The sequence below is a fragment of the Pinus tabuliformis genome, chromosome 2_1 (assembly GCF_031772625.1).
Source record: "Pinus tabuliformis cultivar Carrire ecotype Pingquan chromosome 2_1, CPIR1, whole genome shotgun sequence".
In the NCBI taxonomy this organism is placed as follows: domain Eukaryota; kingdom Viridiplantae; phylum Streptophyta; class Pinopsida; order Pinales; family Pinaceae; genus Pinus; species Pinus tabuliformis.
In genome coordinates this window covers 160,239,578-160,254,407 of record NC_142299.1, presented here as the reverse complement: position 1 = coordinate 160,254,407, position 14,830 = coordinate 160,239,578, and the positions used below count along the sequence as shown (strand labels likewise).

General features: G+C 43.6%; 1 protein-coding gene across 1 annotated transcript in view; it reads left to right on the top strand.

Annotated features, from left to right (window-relative positions):
- The first annotated feature begins 12,136 nt into the window (after positions 1–12,136).
- LOC149199220 (uncharacterized protein At4g15970-like) overlaps positions 12,137–14,830 on the top strand; it is a 173,505-nt gene continuing 170,811 nt past the window's right edge. The window contains exon 1 of the mRNA XM_089400490.1: positions 12,137–12,343. Within this exon, the coding sequence (XP_089256616.1) occupies positions 12,137–12,343 (207 nt within the window). The remainder of the gene's footprint in view (positions 12,344–14,830) is intronic.

Here is a 14,830-nt window from a genome sequence, read left to right as displayed (position 1 = left end):
TGCACTTCAAACTTAGATGAAGAGATTGAATGATGGCAGAACCAACTACATGAAGTAACCACACTAAATTGTAACAGGATGGTGAAAATAGGGGCAAAGGAGTAGCCAATTGATGAGATTTCCACGAAAACAAAAGAACCAGTCGATCACTGTGAATCAATGAAGGGGAGAACAAACCTGCTGGAAGTATCCGCGGAGGCACCACGTGCAACCATTGCTTTAGAAAAGGGTGCAGTCCCGAAGATGCGAAGGAAATGGCGTGGATGTCGGAGGCAGGCGCGCGCACAGATGGGAGAGAAAAATGGGGTAAGCACCCATCGCCAGCATAGGTTGCAGGTGTATGATGTGCAGACACCCAACCAACTTAGAATTAGTAGCCCAAAGCCACCACAACAAACCAGTTTGCCAACAGCCAGCGACAAGGTCAGCAGGGAACCAGGGGGAAGCACTCATAGCGGCCGCTCGATAAAACAACCCAATGGGAAGTTGCAAATACCGCAATTTTGATGGGCCTGTAATAGACGGCAAAAGGGAGACCAGAAAAGACAGGGTAGCCACAAGCCCCGCGACATCAATAAACTATGGGTATGGCCAATGAAGCAAAGCATGCTAAGAGGGGACGGATTCAGCAGAATAGCATGTTGCGGTGCCCATGAAAGCCATGCCAGTCTACACATAAGGAGATTAGGCCCGGTCGGGTATCTTGTAGCACAGGAATTAGCTGTGACCCTACTATCATGGCTGCGCCTGCACTTATGGAAGAACACACCCCCCATAACAGTGCCTACCAAAAGAATGGCTACCCAATCGCTCGAGTAGTGCTCACATCTCGGGCTAGCAGGGAAGTTGATAAATCGCACCAAAGGTGCAAACACCTAAATAGTGGTAGAAAATAAAGTATCAACACCCCAAGCAATTGAAAGAAGGCGTGGGACTATAAACAAGTCTACAGGAAGCCAGCGTGGCAAAAAGGTTCTCTACCAAGTCATTTAGTCCACAAGATCACAGTTGCGTCCTAAGGATTGCGCTACCACAGGGAAAAGTAGATAGATGACCGTTCACAACACTATTCATGATAAGAAAGTCAGATTACGTCAGGGAGGAGCAGGCGGCGGGACATTAAGGTGAAAGTTTCGAACTAGATATGCAAAGATCTACCATCTAGACGCTGTTAGTAAACTGGAAAAGGAGGGAAGGGATTTTTTCAAAGTTATGTACTTATCTCATAATCTGTGGAGGGAACTGGAATATTGGTGCTTTGAACTTGTGAAGAGCAGCGAGCACTCGACTACCAGGCACCCCATGAGTACCATGGCTAGAACCCGAGCACGGTTCACAGAGGAATTGCAACTAAATCAGGAAGAGCCCGAGGGCGTGACTCAGGTCCCCGAAGTTCCAAAGTCTCCACGCACACCACGACCCAGGAAGAACAAGCAGACAATAGGGACAGTCCGGGCCTCACCAAGATTCAACAAATGGTCAGCAGTTGACAAGGGCAAAGCAGTCACCACTGAACCCGGTGAGGACGACGACGATCTACAAGCCCTGATTGATCAGATTGATGCACAGGCTGAGGAAGAAGACGTTGCATTCCAACTCCTGTCACTACCTTCATATCTTTCTCCATGGACTGGGACAACCAAGATACCGAAGGACTTGGATGCTGCAAAGACTACGCTCCAGATCTTGCTTCTTTCATATGAAATAAGGTTCAAGGGGTTGCTGATGGGGCACGTTCCAAGCATCAAGTTCAAATATTGGGACCTTGTAGACAGTGAAAAGTTCCCCGAATCGGCTGAAGACAAATTATTGCCGCAAAAGTGGTTACTAGGTGTGGAGAAGGCGAGGTTACTGAATCTAAGGTGGATACCTCACTATCACCGTGTGACCATCACCATATTTGTAATCCGACAGCTACTCTATCTCATACATGATTGATATCTCTGGTTGGAAGAACCGATTCTGATCAGAGCTGACTTAATCCACTGAATTACGCACCTGCCACGTAAAGGGAACGACCCCACAGACATAGCAAGAACAAGTAGTGAGGTAAGCCTCGCCAAAACAATGAAGGCAAAATACCAGATGGAAAAAGAAAAGCATGGGTATGTCATAGCAAACATCAATGACCATGCAGTACGAGTCACCACTCAGCTACTAGCTAGTAAACTCATGAGGAAGTGTCGCATAGATGAGGTGCCAACTCCTGTCATTGTGCTGGCAGGGCAGTGCGCCAAAGGGGTTCAGTTCAATTGGGCACAATTTTTATGCAATGAATTTCTAACCAATTGTCAAGAAGCACAGGAAAAAGGTAAGACATTTCATTATGCATGGTTGCTCTTATCAATCCTTCTGGTTACAGGCGAATTGCCGTAGGAGAGCCAGTTTCCCAGCATTGAAGATAGCCTACCTAAAGCAGTGCGGTATATTTCACTCTGGACTACAAAGGATGCAGCAAGGGTTTCTGAAATGCGGGCTTTTTCGACCTCCATGGAAGGGAATCTACGGACATGGATTGATCGAAGACCACGGATGTCTCCCATGATCTACAATAATTTCCAAAGCACGACCAAGTTCAAAGTGAACATGCATCACTTGTATATGCGGGCGTGAAAGGATTCAAAGCAATCAGGGGTCACACTTCCATTCATTGCAACATATGATGCCATTTACATGGTATTAGTAGCATGGCCTGTAGAATGGCACGCCCCAGACAAGGCCATTCTTGACAAGATGGCAACACAACAGCAGTGACTCACTCAATTGGCAGAAAAGACACGTCAGGAATAACAAGCCACTTTGCAGCAAGAGGATACCAAGAACCCAACAATAGAAGAGAACCAGGCAGAACAGGAAATGGACTTGCAACAGGACCTGCCACAGGAAACGGAGACACAAGACCACATCAAGCGGCCGCACGGTAAGGAATCACTGGCCACACGAAAAAAGTCCAAAACAGCAAAGGCTCTGGAAAAATAATTCATTGACAACAGCCAGCCAACGAGCAATGTTCCCACCAGTGCGTTGACAGAACTAATCACTGAGCAGACAACTGTGTTGGGGGAGATCCAAGTGCAGTTGCAGGCATTACAGGTGTGACCCCCGGGCAGGGTCACCCTACATCTAGCAAAAGATACAGCTACCGCCGAGCAAATGGTATGCATGCACACACCAAACACCTTATTGTTGCCATTAGGCATTGTCCTAGCCAAAACCGCAGGCAAAGAATGTAGTTGGGTGTTATAGACATTTTTGTGCCTCGCGTCATGGAGCATGGAATGTCAATAATTACAGGGATCCTCAGTCCCTAAACATGTTGTTCTTACCCCTAAAAGAACAAGGTCATCAAACAACAGCACTTCCAATCAGTTCTCCACCTGAAAACACTTCAAAACAGGCTTATTTTGGATCATGTCAGCTGCTCCACTGAGCTTCTGCGCTGGAATGCAACTGTCCCTCCTTGTACCTGCGCTGGAAGTCAAGATTAATGAAGGCTACCTGCGCTGGGCGAGATTGGCCAAGTGGCACAGTCATCCTGCAAGGTGTCAACTGCCCAGGAAGCTTCCAGACTGACACTTGGTTCATGAGATTCGCCCTGTGATGAGTAAGAGGTACTTGATCACCATGTGTAAGCAAGGATCTCCAAGTGGACTCAAGAACTGAAGATTAACTGAAGAGGGAGAGGACACAAGGCAGCTTCATGTCAGTCTCAAGCTGACTCATCCTCTCTTCTTCTCTCCTATATATAGAGCTCTTCTATGAGGTCTAAGGAGGCTGGAATTTTGTGTTAAGCAAGGAGGTGCTGTTGGATTACAGTTAGAGCTATTGGGTGATTGTTTTACTAGAGGTGAAGAGGAGAGTTCTTGCTGCTGGGGAGGTGCTGCTGGATTGGAGCCATCATTGGTTGTAACCTTCTCAGAACCCTGTTACTTCTATCAATAAAGTTTTGCATGTTCTCCTATATACTTGTATTGCATTGATGTATTGTATTTACATGTATATTTGATTCACCCTAATCCATGCTTCAGTTATGAGTACATGTATCTTGTAGTTTCCTCTCTTGTTTTGTGCAGGATCTGTGTGTAGCTGGACTGGCAAAGAGAGCAAAGAGCTGGGAACAGGAGACAAAAGAGAGAGGGCAAGGATCGACTAAGCGAAAGACACCAGGTTGGTTGACCTTCTTTTCCTTCTCTCTGTACTTTCATAAAGGAAATCATCAAAGCTTTACTTTCAGTTGTTGCTAAAGACTGTCACCTTTAGAGTAGGGATAGGGTCATCCGCATCGGATACTTTTCCCCACAACAAACTGGTGACTCCGCTGGGGAGCCTAGTATCTTGTTGGTGTTTGTAGTATTTTGCTATTCATTTCTTGAAGAAAAGAGTACCAAATCGAAAAGCTTTTGATTATATCAAAAGCGAAGTAGAGGGACTGCTACTCTTGCTCATTTGCTGAGCAAATTCAAGATTTGAAGAGCTTATCTACAAAAGACTCTTTACTCTTTGTGATAGATCTTCATCCTCTTGATCATCCCTTAGCCTGTACTTGACCTATAGCTTTTTATTTCAGCAAAAACAGTGCATTTTTGAGCTTTTTATGACCCGGAATTCTTTGTAGACGAAACTCTCGTGTGTCAGTGCAGGCTGTCCACAGGCAGTCTGCATTACAGCGCAGGTGCTCCCTTCGGGAACTGCGCTGAGAGTCAAATTGGCAGACTAGAACCTGCGCTGGTCCAGTTAGCCATTGTCTTGCTCAGCTTTCCTTTTGTGTCTTGGCCTTGTTTTCACTGATTTTTTGCTGATTGCTTGCTGGTCATTGTACTTGCTGTAAACCACTTCTCCTTGACATTATTCCGCCTCAGTTGTGTGATGAAACTGTGAATGTTCTTTCAGTATTTCTTGTTTCAGTTACAGTTTCCCATTGTGAAAAGCGAACCAGTATAGCTGTGGCCTCTTAGATCCTGAACTGTAAAAGTGTCTTTGTGATCTTATGAGCTAGTTTTATTACTGTTCATGGTTGTTTGAGTTTGTTTGCTCTTCATTTTTATGGTTTGAATCTATACATTTCCTGTGTTTAAACAAGTCGATCATAAGGTGTCTTTTTGATTATTGGACAAGCTTGTTTATTTCTACTTGAAATTAGATTCAAAATTATACAACAGTTTCCTTTCTGTCTTACATCAACATTAAGGATAACGAAAAGAAAGACATGCATTGTGCATTTTGCATTTGACTGTGTGCTTGACGATTTAGGAAAATGTGCATTTTAGTGTGTGTTCTATGATCTGTGGAAAAAGTTGTGTCTTTCTTTTCCCTCAGTAGATTAAGGTTTTCAAAGTTGAAAGATTGAAAAGATTTGCTTCTCATTCTTAGATTGCATATAGGAAGTTGTATATATACATCTCGTGGCGAACCTGAAAGGCAAACTGTTAAAAAAGATCAACATTAAAATAAACTCAATTTACATAACAACGCTTTGGAATTTAACGCAAACATCTAGAGGTCTAGGTAGAGACGTGTTCCGGCGTCGTTAAACATAGTGACTGTCGATCTCTACGAAGGTGGGTGATTCCTCCTGAGAGTCGGTGGCACTAACACGGACTTGAGCTCCCGCGTACCGTCGCATATATTGGGAGACCCCTATAGGCTTTTATCCTTTATCCTTAGGAAACCGTGTCGGCCGCCCTACTGATCGCGATGCAGTGAACACAGCATTCACGAAGATCGACCACCCGTACCGTAAAACGTATTCTGTGGTTTCGCGAAAGGTTTGGCACACCCTCTGCCTAGATCTCCAGAGCAGTTTCTTTTGGCCTTTTTCAAACTCTATAACTGAAAAAGTCCAACCGAGCATTTGTCACTTCGGGCTCGTTAATACATCGAAGGCGACTAGAGTCATCTTTAGCTTTTTCTCGACTCTTAAAACATGAAAAAGCAAGTTTGTGTCTAAAAGCGTCGTTAATAAAATTTATTTTAAGCGGAACATAATCACCTATTATTCCCACGTTGATCTTTCAGTTGAAAAGTATGGAGCCCACCAACCAAGGAAGTAACCTTGGCGGAAGTCCAAATCCCTTCTCCTCTTGGGGAGATGTTGGTGCGCCTCATATGGCTACATTGTCACTTCCAGGATTGACAATCGGCCTCCCTGTATGGCTCTTTTCAACTAATGTAGTCCAGATCGCCACTAATCCTGAGCAGTCGAATCAACAGTCAGAACAATCTAGAACTACCCACCAGCCTTCCACTTCTTATGATACTTCCTCTGATCCTTCATCTTCGCAAGGTAGAGCTGGCAAAAGTCAGCCTCCCAAGGAGAAGAAGGAAAAGAAGAAGAGAGAAAAGAAGCAGAAGGAGCCTCTGGCGAAGGCGACTGGGGGCAAGCAGAAGAAAGCTGACAAAAAACCCACACACTGCACCGACCGGGCCTAAATCGCCATGTGTCATTTGCAAAGGGATCCATTTCCATCGTGATTGTCCTTGTATTCCCCGGATACTAAGGGACTGGTCCCCGAGGTTGCACAATCCGGTAGCATCAACCTCTGGTTGTCATGTTGATTGCATTCCGTCAACTAGCGAGAGTGAAGGACGAAGAAGGGGACCAAGATCCCCCTGTCTATTGTGTGAAGGCAATCATGCCATCCACAAATGTCCATTCTTAGATGAGGCAAAGAGAGTTTTGGAAGATCGCCCGGTTTCACCGTTGCAACTTCCTCCTGGATACCGAAAACTCGCGCCTAATCCCTCGATAGTTGAAAATCCAGTTGACCCGCTCAAGTGGTCAGCTGAAGTGTCGGTCGTTGAGAATGAACCTACTGAATCCAGACCAGACGAAAGTCTAAAGGTCGATACGGCAGTTGGCCCGGTTCTTCCTTCAGAGGTTCTATCGTCCAATGACTCCGTCATTGAAGACCCGTCTTCAAATGACACCGTCGCCGAAGAGTCATCTTCATGCGACACCCTCACTGAAGAGAATAAGGATGACACCATCCAGGTTCTTTTCATCAGCACCGACTCCGATGAGCGTCAGGGCAATGTGCCGATTCCTTTATCGCAGGAAGGAACATCATCAGAGTCATATCCGGCCGTATATTCGGTCCCACCACCAAGCAACCTGGTTGTATCCTTTGATTGGAATCAACTAGGCAGACCCCGGTTACCGGCCAGTACACCATTCAGAATCATTGTCCAGATCTATAGAATGATTATGGCTGGTACTATCATTGATGAAGGGGCGTCTGTGAGTATCCTTTCCTCTGTTGCTTGGAAAGCACTGGGTTCCCCAGCGCTTTTACCTGAGTTGAGAAATCTCTCAGGTTTTGATAAAGGAACCAGTCGACCATTAGGGATCCTCCCCAATGTACCTGTTACATTGAAAGGGAAGACCGTCGAGATGAACGTGATGGTCGTCCAAGGACCCTTGGATTATAACCTACTCCTTGGACGTGACTATATTTATTGCATGGGAGCGATAGTCTCCTCACTCTTTAGAGTAATGTGTTTTCCACACGAAAGAAGGGTGGTCAAGCTCGTAGACCAACTTTCGTTTCCGGGATCTCGCATCGCAAATAGTCAAATACCATTCCTAAATGGTCTGTTCACTCAAGATTCGCCTCCACCCCCGGTCCTCCTTCCCGATGAGCGCGAGTAATTCGGAAAGAAAGACTAGGACCCAGGGGGCATGCACCCTGGTTTGCTTCGGGCAGAAGAAACTCCGGGTATAAGGAAGAATTTCCGCAGAAGAATATGACTAGTCCGTACCCCGTCCGTAGGAAGTGGGGTTGTTCTGGAATAATAATCTTTTGTTAAAGTTATGTGTTTGACCAAAGAGTCATTCACCTTTGTCTAAAAGTGGGCAATGCCCGAGTGGGAATTTCCTTATTGCAACAGATAGTAAACATCCTTGAATTCAAGCCTCGCCCATCGAAACATATGTTTTGAAGGATAAGCAGGGGCAGCCTACAAGGAAGGGGACTATATTGTTTTGACAGAAGGTAACCATCTTTGGACAACCCAATGATAGACACCGCCGAAGAAAGAGATTGATTTGCGGCAGCAAATCGAACCGTCTTTGGAATAATAAGAAAGAGGCAAGCCTCCCTCAATAATACCAATGTTTTATCTTTGAGTAGTGTTCTTCCATTGTCACAAATAGCTGTTTGTTAAAAGTGGGCCGACGGGAAGCCTGAGTACTGCGTAAGACCCCTTAGAATAACGAGAAGACAAGTATCGTTAACATTAGATTGGCAAGATGACAAGTAACTGTGAACACCCAAAGAAAAGCAGAGGTAGGGGAGAGGAGGGGCAGCCTCGAAATTCTATCCTATACCTGGGGGCATGCAAACCTTCTAGAGTGCAAGCTAGGGGCGGTTATTTATCTGGTTTTAAGATTAGCCGTTTCCAAACTTGCATGAAAGAAGCCTGTGGGGCAAAAGTAAAATTTGCCAAAAGTGAGCATAGCTGTGGTAAGGCATAAGCTCTATAAAAATTGGCCCTTACGGGAGGCGTTCTTTTTATGACTGGTATATCGAGCAGTTTTAGCATATAGTTCATGCTCGTTAAAAAATAAACGCAAAATTCGAGCAGTTTTATGATTGAATCTATGCTCGTTAAAAAATAGAAAAGTGTGAGCAAAAGTTTCCCCCAGAGTTCAAGCTCATGAAAAAAATGAACCGGTAAATAACCTTTTGAGATCGTAAATTCATCAGCCATAAGAGCCTTGGTCGTGTTTTCATCCATCACCTCCACCATCATTTGGCCGATCATTCACTTCCATTTGTGTGTTTACCTCTTTTGAGAAACAGTTGCGAAGAGTGATTTCACCTAGCCATCCTTGTGACACTGCCGTGATTGGAAAATTCCAACCTGTACCTGGAATCTGCTGCTATCCCTGTTTATCACTCGTTCCTCAAAAGACGAGTCTTCTTTGAGCTCTTTTCACTGACTCGTAAAATATGAAAAGTTTGCCGAGTTTTGGCCTTCCAGCTCGTTAAATGACCGGAACGCTATCCCTATTCTAAATTTTAATCTTTTTGGACCTGAGGGATTATTGCACAAAAAGATCGAGCGCTTGTCTTGTTCGGCTCGTAAAAGTACCGAACAGCCATCCCTTCTGTATTGTTTTATACTTTTTCGGACTTAAGGGATTAGATGACGAAAAAGGATTTTTGGAGTTAACTTTCTGTACCTTTTTAGACTCTCTAAAAATGAAAAGGACCGAGTTTTCCTTGTCGTTAGACTCGTTAAAATGATTAAATAGCGACAAACTTGTCTTTAGACGAGAACGAGTTTCCCTATCGCTAGGCTCGTTAAATCATAGCAATGGGCTTGCCCGAAGGGCAGGTTATAGAACAAGCATATGTTATCCTCCTCAAGCTTGACAAAAATAAAGAGGTACTGGTCAGAAATGACTGGGGAAAAATTGGGAGAACATCAAAGTTTAATGGTAGCAAGTCACTCTTGAACATGACACTTTTCCTCCGTACCACATCGGGTTGGGTTGTTTCATTCACCGGTCTCACCGCCATGGTCCTCGCCAAACCATCCACATTTGGGGTAATGCTACCGATCCATCGCATCAGTGTCGTTATATGTTCAAGAGGGGTCATTCTGAAAGTGTCAACCGTGTCCCATCCACTGCCATACATTATCCTTCATCCATTCATGATCGCCACCCTGAATCATATGTCACAGTTTGTTTTCACCTCCACTAAAATCATTAGCTCCGTTCTGTGTCATTGATGTGGGATTCATTAAGGCCCTCCTTTGACGGATCGCTTCTTGTTGACTTCAGCTCATTATCCAAGAAGTTGATCTAGGAACACCCCCATCAGTACTTTGAAGCTTGCATGCCTCAATGGCAAGTTTCTCACTTCCGGCGACAGGTATACATCAATGACCTTCGACCAGAAGATTTTGCGTGGCGTTTGACGCCAAGTCCTTTATTCACGCCACGTGAATTGTACTGCAGTGCCTTGAGGGTCATCGTCATTATTGGTGATTCCTCTCGCGCTTGTTAACGGTTTTCATTACTGACCGGTAATCAAGCGATGTCTTTCCATGTTCGACTTCAGTGAAATTCTCACATGGATCGACTTGTACTTAGAGTGAAGATCGAACGAGTTTGAAGACCCCGGATCTAGTTTCATCCATCCGGGCTGCGATATATATTCAGGAAATATAAAAGCATTTGCCATGTACATCATTGCAGTAGATGATCATCCTATTCAAAGGATGATAATTTCAGCAGAAAATTATCAGTCTACCTTCAGACGATCGTCTGTCATATGTACCAAAATGTATTTATAAAAGCTGAGCATGGTAATGCCCACCTCAGCTAGATCATGAAAATAGAATGAAAAATAATGTATTGTATTGTATTGTATTACAGGGCGCCTCCTCAGCACTGGAATGAACTTCGGACCCTCTAGATAAAGCATTTCACCCGATAAACGGCCTCATACTTTAGGGGGCAACTGTTATAGACATTTTTGTGCCTCGCGTCATGGAGCATGGAATGTCAATAATTACAGGGATCCTCAGTCCCTAAACATGTTGTTCTTACCTCTAAAAGAACAAGGTCATCAAACAACAGCACTTCCAATCAGTTCTCCACCTGAAAACACTTCAAAATAGGCTTATTTTGGATCATGTCAGCTGCTCCACTGAGCTTCTGCGCTGGAATGCAACTGTCCCTCCTTGTACCTGCGCTGGAAGTCAAGATTAATGAAGGCTACCTGCGCTGGGCGAGATTGGCCAAGTGGCACAGTCATCCTGCAAGGTGTCAACTGCCCAGGAAGCTTCCAAACTGACACTTGGTTCATGAGATTCGCCCTGTGATGAGTAAGAGGTACTTGATCACCATGTGTAAGCAAGGATCTCCAAGTGGACTCAAGAACTGAAGATTAACTGAAGAGGGAGAGGACACAAGGCAGCTTCATGTCAGTCTCAAGCTGACTCATCCTCTCTTCTTCTCTCCTATATATAGAGCTCTTCTATGAGGTCTAAGGAGGCTGGAATTTTGTGTTAAGCAAGGAGGTGCTGTTGGATTACAGTTAGAGCTATTGGGTGATTGTTTTACTAGAGGTGAAGAGGAGAGTTCTTGCTGCTGGGGAGGTGCTGCTGGATTGGAGCCATCATTGGTTGTAACCTTCTCAGAACCCTGTTACTTCTATCAATAAAGTTTTGCATGTTCTCCTATATACTTGTATTGCATTGATGTATTGTATTTACATGTATATTTGATTCACCCTAATCCATGCTTCAGTTATGAGTACATGTATCTTGTAGTTTCCTCTCTTGTTTTGTGCAGGATCTGTGTGTAGCTGGACCGGCAAAGAGAGCAAAGAGCTGGGAACAGGAGACAAAAGAGAGAGGACAAGGATCGACTAAGCGAAAGACACCAGGTTGGTTGACCTTCTTTTCCTTCTCTCTGTACTTTCCTAAAGGAAATCATCAAAACTTTACTTTCAGTTGTTGCTAAAGACTGTCACCTTTAGAGTAGGGATAGGGTCATCCGCATCGGATACTTTTCCCCACAACATTGGGGATTAAGTCTGGTTGCCCTGCCGAGGGAAACACTATACGAACTACAAGAGGGGGTAACTAATGAGCTTCGTGCCAGGGAAGGTCGCACCCTCCACACCTTGACAGAGCAAAAGGCCAAATTAGAACAGGTCACTCTCCAGCACGATGAATTGGTTGCACGCTACCAAGAAGTAGAACAAGTTGTGAGGGAGGCATGTAGCATGGTACTAGAGCTAGTTATCCTCGAAGACCTTCCAACAGCTACCAAGATTCAGCGCATGGCCATCGGATTTCGTACAGCCCAAGAGGAGGCCGCAAAAGCCTAGGGGGAATTAACTTTACAAATTTCTAAGCTCAAACTCAAGGCACAACCATCCACACCTCCAATAGATCAAGAACAGCGTCGTGGCAAAATTCAAGCCAGATTGGAAATGAGAGGAGCATTGTCGACGAATGCTTGAGACTACTAGATCAGTCTCTCATTATGCTCACGTCCCTCTAGGAGGACCCAACCATATAGCGAGTGGAAACCGAGGCACGCGAGTTACAGCAAGCCTATGACACAGATCGAGGGGATGCATAGACGGTCGCTATCACACATCAGTTGGCCAAAATGAAGGAGTCCCAGACTCTCAAGGCCCAAGTTGACGTGGTGCAGCAACAGGAGGCAATACTTAAAGAATGCATCCAGCCTTGGCTCGATGTAGCCTTTAGCATCTCTACAACTATTGAAGGCAAGTTAGCGCATATGAAGGAAGTATGTGGTATCGAGCAAGCAGCTGCAAGTGATAGGGATGCATTAGCTGCTCACTTGGAACAGGTACAGAGGCCTGCAGCAGAATTTTTTGAAGGAACACGCGACGTGCAGAAGTTGCTAACCAACCTCTGCATGAGGATTCCCACACTAGCTGAGTGACTTGGGACGAGTCACGATGATTATGTTGGGGGACTGTTGGGTAGCAGAAGCTCCGCGTAATGGTCATGGGGCACAAAGCCTGAAATTTTGGGTAGAGATAGGGTAAAGACTTTGCGGGATGCACGGAGCACAAATTATAATAAGTCAAGTCAAATGGTTGTCTGCCCAAAGATGATGTAAAGGAAAGTAAGTTGAGTCAGCCCGCCCATGGTCTGTGGACCATGGAAATATATAAATAGTTCGAGGCTATATGGTTAGGGATAGCTAGTTTTTGAGTAAGAATCATCTGAATTATAACGGGTTCATGAGTTGAGAAGTTTTGGAGTGTCTGTAAGTCTGAGTCGAGGGTATTGGGTAGTAGATAGAGGCTCTGCAACTGTGTGTGCAGAGGCTTAGTAGAGTCTACAGCTGTGTGTGCGGACCCCTGCAACTGAATGCACAGGATAGATCTGGTTATATTGACGGAAGAAGTTGAATAAAGATAAGTTAATTCCAAATTACTGTGTCAAAGCTAAACTATTGTGGATATAATTGATTTATGGTTAATATGTCTATTGAATATATATGCATATGCTTATGTTTTGGGTTAATGCAAATCTGTATCTCTTTTGAATGCGCGCACTGGTTATCTTGATTAAATGTTTGCTTAAAGACTACCATAAGTAGATCTGATCTATAATAACTCATCAAGTAATTAGTATCAAGAAATAGCCCTGGTCCGGATCTTCTCGGAAGCAGAGAAGCGTTAGGCTACAGAACCGTGTGCGAAAACCCCAGATCACATCTAGACATCCCGAGGGTGCAGAAACTTGGTTCCAGCACCCTCCCCTGCTACCTCGGGTGAGACCTCAGTCCGCGGTCTGCGGGCTGTTGCTGAAAGGGCCGGTAGCTACGAGATTTGTTTGGATAAATAACTCTTCCAAACCTGGGTCAGGCCCCTATAAGCCAACACAATAGCTAAGACCCGACGGGAATGTTAATGCCAGTCCATAAATTCCTGCATCCGTAGGATATCACAAACTCCAAAGGTCAAGCAGTCTTCCCTTTCCCCGATTGTGATATGCGATATTCAAACCGGACTTGACCATATATTTAAATTCGTTGAATAAAAATATAGCATTCGAGACATTGCAAGTTCCAAAGCCTTAAGACCAAACCCCGCTCCACATCACTGATTGTGATTGCAATCTGCGATCAGGACCCGACTCGAAAAAAAATCAATTGCAATTTATAAAACCCCGTGTCCATCACAATCGCATAATCTGCGGGTTTGATTCATTTAACCTTCTGCATAATCTGGATTGCGATTCATAATGAAATTTGAACATTGATTTCAATATGCAAGTCGTACCAAACATGATATTTAAATGGATATGAATGAATTTGCATCTAGGCATATCACAACTTTCATAGTACTACCCATTCCTTTGCCTCCACTCTGAAGGTCAATTTGCGATATGCCTATAAAGTCTACATCTCTTATTATAGACCTCACTCCGCATTCCTCTCCATGATGTTTGTGTTTGGGATTTATTACGCTCTACATTTTTATCCTGATTTCCTGCAAAACGTGATTTGTTTCAAATGAAACTCGCTTATCAGTCTCATTTATTTTTAGCTTATCAATTCCTATTTTCCGTGTTCAGGTTCATGACAGAAGAGGATGGCTATGTTGATAAGTGGAAATTTAGATCAAACAGACAGAAAAACATCCAGATAATCCGATGGAACAAAAAAAGCTAATGAAGATATCAAATTGCATTCATAAATTTCTACCAAAAAATTGTTTTCCTTTAAGCGTTATTGAAGGGACCTCTTTAAATGCCCTCAACGCTCTACACATTACATTCAGTTGTTTTTCTGCTATTTAAGCTTTCTTTTTGTATGAAATAAAGGTCGTCAATTTTATGAAGAAAGACTTACGAAAGCTCACACTATTGTAATTTCATATTTTTCTCAATAGAATGACTAGAACATTGTTTTAGGAATTTTCATAAAGAATTTTGAGAAATTGCATTTTTGTACTCCCGAAATCATTTTTGTGAGAAGGATTAAATTGTTGCTATTTATTTTTTGAGTTGAGTAACATGCATATGGTATTTCTATCTTTGTGCCTCTATTTGTTCATAAATAAATAGTGAATTTATCTTTTCATATTGCTTAGTACATGGTATTTAAAGAATAATGCTACATGTATTCATTTCTGATCATGCTGCCATTCGTATTTTTAAACACATTTAAGCAATTTCCTTTGATATTCTAAATGTGATATGAGTTATATACATTATTTTGATTAACTATTTTATCAAAATAATCATCTTGAAATATTTTCATTTCCATTGGTGTTTGAACAATCTATATTGTCATTTACTAAGGAAAATCATTATAGAT